Source organism: Bison bison, unplaced genomic scaffold, assembly GCF_000754665.1.
Source record: "Bison bison bison isolate TAMUID 2011002044 unplaced genomic scaffold, Bison_UMD1.0 scf7180017864379, whole genome shotgun sequence".
NCBI classification, from domain to species: domain Eukaryota; kingdom Metazoa; phylum Chordata; class Mammalia; order Artiodactyla; family Bovidae; genus Bison; species Bison bison.
The window spans coordinates 9757659-9765653 of NW_011494951.1; the positions used below are offsets into that span (position 1 = coordinate 9757659).

General features: G+C 47.1%; 1 protein-coding gene across 1 annotated transcript; it reads right to left on the bottom strand.

The window, feature by feature from the left end:
• Positions 1–4619: 4619 nt before the first annotated feature.
• Positions 4620–7642, bottom strand: LOC105001133 (fibroblast growth factor-binding protein 1). The gene is made up of 2 exons (XM_010857294.1): positions 7535–7642; positions 4620–5696 (listed from the first exon to the last, which is right to left on the bottom strand). The coding sequence occupies exon 2, from the start codon at positions 5674–5676 to the stop codon at positions 4972–4974; it is 705 nt and encodes a 234-aa protein (XP_010855596.1). The 5' UTR covers positions 5677–5696; positions 7535–7642; the 3' UTR covers positions 4620–4971.
• Between the last annotated feature and the right edge of the window lie 353 nt (positions 7643–7995).

Consider the following 7995-nt stretch of genomic DNA (forward strand, 5'->3'; position numbering starts at 1 on the left):
GTTGGTCATAACTTTCCTTCCAAGGAGCAAGCGTGTTTTAATTTCATGGCTGCAGTCACCATCTGCAGTGATTTTGGAGCCCAGAAAAATAAAGTCTGACACTGTTTCCACTGTTTCCCCATCTATTTCCCATGAAGTGATGGGACCAGATGCCATGATCTTCATTTTCTGAATGTTGAGCTTTAAGCCAACTGTTTCACTCTCTACTTTCACTTTCATCAAGAGGCTTTTTAGTTCCTCTTCACTTTCTGCCATAAGGGTGGTGTCATCTGCATATCTGAGGTTATTGATATTTCTCCCAGCAATCTTGATTCCAGCTTGTGCTTCTTCCAGCTCAGCATTTCTCATGATGTACTCTGCATATAAGTTAAACAAGCAGGATGACAATATACAGCCTTGACGTACTCCTTTTCCTATTTGGAACCATACTTTAATTAAGTGATGTCTAATTCTTCTTGGATGGATATTCTCAGACCCATTTTATAGATGGAGAAACTGAGGCTGAGACAGAAAATATGACTTGTTTCAGGTCCCACACCTAGAAACTCAAGTTTTCTTTTACTCTGAAGTCTACTGTCTTTGTTCTTGCCTTCCTTTCTCTCCTCTTTTATTTACTCAGCCAAGATTTTTGGAGGGCTTCTTATGTGCTGGGCTGGGCCCTAAGGGCTGGGGCTGTAGTGACAGACAGGATGGAAAGCACCTTTGCCATGTTATTACCCAGGTATCCAACTACCTGATGAGAAGTTCCTCCAGGAAAACCACCCCAAACTCACCAGCCCCCAACATCCAGAAGGAATCTTCTCTGCCCCCAGCATCCTGACACCTCACTTAGCAGGCCTCCAAATGAATATTTTCTTGTGTATTGCTCATGGAAGATGTTTGAGTGAAAGATCACCAAGCAGGCATTCAACGTGGTGTGTTACGAGAACCAACCCCGTAGGTGATGCCTGCCCTTGCGTTTGTCAGCCCTGAACACTTTGCCTCCTTTGCATGTCCTGCCAAAAACGAGTTAGGAGGGAGGCCAGTGCAGAGGTGTCTGGGTAGGAGGCCAGGTCAGATGCGCTGGATTCCGGAGGTTCAAGTCGGCACTGGTTTCTTCATGGTTCACTGCAGCACGTAGCCAAGCCGCTGCAGGGAAGAGCTCCGCTTTCTTTTCTTCTTTTTTTTTTTCTGCTAAGATGTAGTTTTATAAGGAACCGGAGACATCCCCATGACTGAGCAGCTTTAGGGGATGCAGAATTTCTATCTCACTGACTTGAGAGTGTCCAGTCTTTTGTTACCCAGAAAATCATTCCTTCAGGGACACAGCACAAGTACAAGCGTGCACGCCAGCGTGCACACACACACACACACACGCTGGCTCCTCCACTTTGAGAAAATGGGCTGTGCTGTGCTAAGTTGCTTTAATTGTGTCTGACTCTTTGTGATCCCCCTGGACTGTAGCCCGCCAGGCTCCTCTGTCCATGGGGTTCTCCAGACAAGAATACTGGAGTGGGTTGCCATGCCTTCCTCAGAGAGAGAAAATATGGAGTGCTAAGTTAGATAGAAGCTAATGTAAAGTCTGTGTTGGCTTTTAAAATATTTTAAATTTGTTTTAAAAACATCCCCCCTCAGAATGTGACTATGACCAAAGACAAATGGAAGCTGGAGCTTCTAGCACTTTCTCTGTAAGAACACAGAAGGGGCTGCACACGTGGATCGGATGGATGCCTCCTGCGTGTGTCATGGCATGGTCCGTGTCTAGAGACCACAAATGCCCGTCTTCTCTCAACCAGGGAAGAAATCCTGAGCTGCGGAGGCAGAAAGGGCTTGGGGGCCTCTAGACGCAGCTTCCTCCCAGGCTCAGCCTGAGCCTGTTTCCCCATCTAGAAAATCAGGATGAAACACTTCCCAGTTAGTTGGTTGGGAATAAAAAAGAGAATGGGACAAAGCCACTGGCACCCACCACCCTTAAGTAAGGGTTGCTGGCCTTTGCTGATCATGTTAGAAAAAAGATCAACTTCCACTTTTAGGAGTTTACGTAAGGAAGTTCTGAGCTCCATCCACAAGCCAGTCTTGTGCTGTGGACTTTAGACAGTCAATGGTGCTAAACACCCACAATGTAAGCCATGGGGCACTGGGCACTTAAGATTTATTGACTAGTGCAAGTCTCTCAACATGTCTGAAGGTGATTTCATCATGCTGGTTAACAAAATTTTAATGATAAGTTGAATTCATTAACTCTGGTATTTGCAAATTCTGAAGGCAGAGCATCTTCTGGGTTGGTTTGGTTTAAGCAATCCAGTGGCACTGTCAACAGACTTTATTATTATTATTTGTCTCCTCCCCATTGCCTTCTTTTCTCCCTTCCTTCCTTCCTTCCTTTTCCTGTCTTATTCCTTTTTCCAGCAGTACTAGTTTCACCCAAATGGTCTTCATTGTTGAGATGACGTTATTGGAACTCAGTTGTTCAGTCACTAAGTCGTGTCTAACTCTTCTGCGACACCATGAACTCTAGCCTACCAGGCTCCTCTGCCCAATTTCCCAGACAAGAATTCTGGAGCGGGTTGCCATTTTCTCTGCCAAGGGATTTTCCCAACCCAGGGATCGAACCCACATTCCCCTGCATTGGCAGGAAGATTCTTTACTACTGAGCCACCAGGAGAGCCGTACTGGAGCTCAGACAGTTGAATAATTGGCTCAGAGACCTTGGTCGGGAGGTGTCAGAGGCAAACCTTCAGCTCAGGTGCAATTGACTCTGCCATATCGGAAACAAACTCCTCCCAGCTCTGCCGGCTTTGAGTCAGGTCTAGTCGATTCTCCAATGTTTATGTCACCCAGACCAGATCAGAGTTGTTATTTAATGACCCTTGGAAGTGTCTAATTGTCCTTTCCTATCTTAGGACTACGTAGAATTGAGTGACAGAGGGGAGCCACACTCTGTTTATATCTTCAGGGGAAATGTTCTTCCCATGGTGTGGTGAGGAGGAGCTTAGGGAGTGTCTGGACGTTGGTTAAGTTCTCTTAGGAGTGGGGGCCAAGTTCACAGGTCAGGTCCTGGGCTCTGCTCTGCAATGATATTGCAGTCTTTGATGTTTCTGAACACACCAACTGGGGTCCAGTCATTGGAATATAAACACCACTAAGACAGAAATATTTTTTCTTTCCTGTTTGCAGGTATTTTTGTCCTCTAGATCCATAGTAGGAGCTCACAGTCATTAATTAATTACAGAGTATTTTCACTGACTGTTTAAACATTCTTACCCAGGAGAGTCACCTGGCTTGATTCCTCACTGCATTTAGATTTAATCTCAAAAATCACCTCCACCGAGATGCCTCCCTTGACTGTATCACCTAAGGCTGGTTACTGTCCATTGATTTCACCCCTTTCTCCTCCTTGACTTTTCCTCTCTGTCACTTGTATATTTGTGCATTTTGGTTGCTTTCCCCACTGGGAGCTCCATGGAGGCAGAGTGTTCATCGCTGGTGCACTACTGTCTCTCTAGTCACTAGGACAGAGGCTGCAAGAGTCTGTGCTCAATGAATGATGTTCTGGGTGAACTAGTGAATGAATAAATGAATGAACACATGCATACTCCATGGAAAGAACTTAGCATAGAGTCTGGGCCATAGAGAGTGAGAGAGAACTATTTGTGTTGATGCTGTTAAAGATGATATCCAAATGTACTCTGGGGCTGTCAGACTCTGGGTGGACTGCTGACAAACCTCTGTGTAGGTCCTGGTAGGCTGATGAGTGTGGGAGGCCCTATTCCACCCCATTTGCCATTCCTCCCTGCCACCAACTCTAAAAAGACCCCAGAGATCAGTATTTCTGCCAACTTCCGCTCCTTACTTTTTGTTCATTGTGGAATTGTGACATGACTTTGGGGCTACATCCTTCTCTCTCCCCAACTCTTGAATTCAAACCCTTTCAGATCTTTCAGACTAGCATGTAAATGGCTAACAACAACATCATCCCTGCATTTCACCATCATCTACCCACGTGGCCTCTCCCATCTTTTAGGATCTTTCTCATCTCTTTGCTTTCATATATCTGTCAACTGGCGATCGTGCCTCCATTCTGCCCATTTCCTACCTAAAGATACTCTCCAAGCTCTAACTTTGGTATCACCTCTCCTGTTAAGCTCAGCCTGAGATCTCCCAAAAGTTTCTGCCTCTTCTCTCTGGGGTTCCACCCTGAGTTTCCCTCTTACACTGGAATCTTCCTCTCAGGGCACTGTACCTATCCAGGCCCATCTCTCCAAGCTCGGGAGTCCTGTATATGGTGAGTGATGACGGAAGCCCTAACTTGAAACCTTAGAGGATGTTGCTCCAGCTCATGGATGTGGTTTGTTGATGTCCTGGCTTTGAATCCTGCCTCCCCTCCTCCCATCTGTGAGCCCCTGACAGGTGTCTTCATCACATGATACTTCAGGTGACCCACTTGAAATCAGTTCAGTAAGCATCAAATACCACGGATCAAAGACTGAAATTGTGAAGATAGGGATTCAGGAATGGATCACTTTATGAGATGACCTGGGATGGCTGGTGAACAGGATATTTTTTCCACTGATATATGAGGACCTGTTTGCAAGTTCATTGGAACTAGGCAGAGAGAAATCAAACAAGGGTTGAACATATTTCTGAAAAAGGCACAGGGCTTTATTATCTTAATTGGGCAGAAAGTGCACTGTACTGAAATCACCACTCTGACTCATTCAGTTCAAAGACTGGTCCTTACTGCCCATAGAAACAAAGCTTTGTGGGCCATGGAAAAATACAGAGGACTATAGCCTCTTAAGATCACATCTAAGGAAATGAATACAAAACAAATTCCAAACACAGAGACAAAAATTGCAAAATCTGTTCAAATAGTCCATTGCTCACCCATAGCACAAATGTTCATCTGACAGGGAGTTAGGAGATCTTTACAGCATATGAAAAGGCTTTGACGTGACACCGCCTAAAGGACCCTGTTCTCTTTCAACCTCATTAGCATGAACTGCCCTGTACCATGGAGAGGAAGAATTTGCACAAAGAGCCCCAGGTCTCCCCACAGTACTCCAGGGCTGCCTTCCTTTGGTTTTTCAAGTCTTCCTCCTCACACTGAGGATCTTTGGTGGCCATGGTCTGGGTCTTTTCTGGGCTGGAGGAGGTAGTCACTTCAACCGTGTCCATGGGAGAGGGCTCCATTAACTCCTGGCTGGGTTTCTTGATCCTAATCAGAGTAGAGTTCACCAGCTTGAGATTCGATTCTGGAAAGTTCTTTCTGCACACCCTGGTCTTCAGGACACTCTTGGCATCACCACAGATGACCTTCTGAGAACGCAGATTCCGGCCAATTTGTTTCCAATAGGCGTTGTTTTTGTGCAACTCTAGGCATGAGGTTGGATTGCCAGTGAAGAAACAGGAAAACGTGTTGTCCCGTTGGGTGCACTCGACCTTCAGCGCGATGCCCTCCTCCTGCTTGGTCACCGCCCATCTGCAGTCAGCGTGGTCCGGAGTGACGAACTTGCCTTTGATCGGGTGCTTGGTTGGCTGGCTCCTCGGCTCCTTCCCGGGCTTGCCCAGAGCAAGCGATTCATCTGTGCTGGCTTTGCTGCCATGTCTATTCCTTCCTTCCTTTTTGGCCTCCACCAAGAGCATCGGAACAGCCAGGAGGAGGAGGGAGAGCAGGGTGAGGCCGTGGGTCCTCATGCCTTCAGCTTGGTGGGAACCTGTTTGACAAAAGGCAGGTGAGTCAGCGCTGGGCTGGAGGAGGACCCTCCCCTCCACCTGGCATAGGTCTGCCTGCTTCAGGGTGAGATCCAAGAACCTTCTATTTCTTGGAATCAGTAGACAATGCTCTATTCGCATTTCTGCTTGAGCCTTGAATGCCAGAAACTTCATGCTCTTCGCTTACTCTTCTGCACCCTGTGAACCCCGTCAGTCCTCACGCCCTCATCCCCTCACTCAGTTACTCCAGCTCCATTCAACATTCAGTGCACTTTCATGGGGTACTGAGTACTAGCCATGCCCTAGACTAGATGTTGAATTGATCAAGGTGAATAAGAAAGTCTCACATCTTAAAAACTTGGAGGCAACTCTTTGGGGGAATCTAATAAGCATTGACCTGGAGTTTGTCCCAACCATGTCCCCCAGCCTGATCTTGGATAAGTCCCTCTCCCTCTCTGGGTCTCAGCTCCTTTATCTGAAAATCAAGATGTTGGGTGACATGACTGTCGACTCTCTTTCAGCTCTGGTGGGCTGAGTTTCTATCTCACCGTTCCACATGGACTCAGATGATCACACAGTGAGAAAGGACATGTTAAGTGACACACAAGGTTATGTCTGACCCAAGGCTAAATATGCATGAGGTCTGGACACTCTGAGATGAGTGGGTTGGTGAGCAGGGGCATTTGGGCTTCAGTAAGAGCCCAGGGAATGGCATGAAGAATGGGTGATCACACAGTTTGACTGGGCAAAGTCAACCATGAGAACAGAGGTGAGTTTCCACTAGTGCATTTAGAACACTTTGTCACTGTCCTTACCATACAGAAAGTCCCCAGTCAATGCTTTTAAAAATAAATCATTAAAGACATAGGATGACTTTAACTGTTACACTAAACTGAAGAGATTTTACCATGTGGGCAACCAGCCCTCAAAGAGGAGAATTAGCATTTCTATTTGACACCAACTCTGTGCTAAGCACATGACCTGTGTTTCACTTTCACCTTGTTAATTCACACAAGAACCTTGCCTGGCGGGTCATAATACATCACCACCAGGTAACAGGCATGACAGTTAAGGTTCAGAGCGGCAAATAAATTGCTCAATATCCCATAGTGGGCAAGTGACGCAGTTGGGACAGGCAGCCGGAACCTCTCCTGGTCCTTTATACCACTGCGCCTGTCCCTGAATCCCTCTTGCTTTCACCTTACTCGGCCTTTCAGAAATTAAAAAAAAAGCGATTAGGAACAACTCACTTCGTCTGGCTTAGTTCTTGATGATAAGATCATTCATATTGCCAGTGCTCCATTTGAAAAGAATACAGACTTTTGTTTAAGAAGAGGCTAATTAGAGGAATAGTCTCAATCCCATTATCTACCCTGGGCATATGGCCTCTTGTTAGGACTGATAAAGGGACAGAGGGAAAGTGTCAGTCACTCAGTCATGTCTGACTCTTTGCAATCCCATGGTCTAAAGCCTGCCAGGCTCCCCTATTCACGGAATTCTCCAGGCATTAGTACTAGAGTGGGTTGCCCTTCCCTTCCCCAGGGGATCTTCCCGACCCGGAGATCAGACCCCGGTCTCTCTTACATTGCAAGCAGATTCTTTACCATCTGAGCCTCCAGGGAAGCCCTTCCTGATAAAGGGAAGACAGTCACAATATGTGGGCTCCCAAAATGAAGCTGGGCTGGGAGCTAGGTATGTCAGATAATTCCTCACAGCAGTGGGACTCAGCCCTTACTTGTCCCTGAGGAGATCCAGGTTCCAGGAACCTGAGGTCCTTAAGGGAGCTGGGGTGGGGGTGGGGGGTGGCAAGGAATGAACTCTTCAGAGAGCCAGCTCTTACCTTGTTCTGAGCCTGCAGGTCCAGTGGGACCCCAGATGGGAGAGGAAGCTTGCAGGCTTACCGTGGTCTCATCCACTGTGAGAGGCCGGGAAGGCCCTTTATATAAGAGCCCACACAGACAGGGTTTTTACACCTCACATACCTGTGTCACTTTATTCACACTCCTCCCAGCCACGCCCCTTCAGAGAGAGCCAGTTCCTGCAGGGAAAGTGCTTGGCGTAATCCTGTCTGTAAGTGTGGGAGGTGGGGAGTGTTACATGCGTGGCATTAGACCTGGTTCTTCCAAGCCAGTTTCTTTCCCCCAGTGGCCAACTGAGCACAGCCTTGCAAAGACCCTCTGTGATGGGAAGAGGACCCCAGGAGCAGAATCTTGGCGGGGTAGGGGGGAGTTATGAACAATAACTCATTCTACCCAAAGTTCTCCCTTAAATCTCGTCAGAGCCCCTCCATGATATACCAAC

Excerpts from the sequence above, each read along its gene's own strand:
- LOC105001133 (XM_010857294.1), bottom strand. The coding sequence starts at position 5,676 with ATGAGGACCCACGGCCTCACCCTGCTCTCCCTCCTCCTCCTGGCTGTT.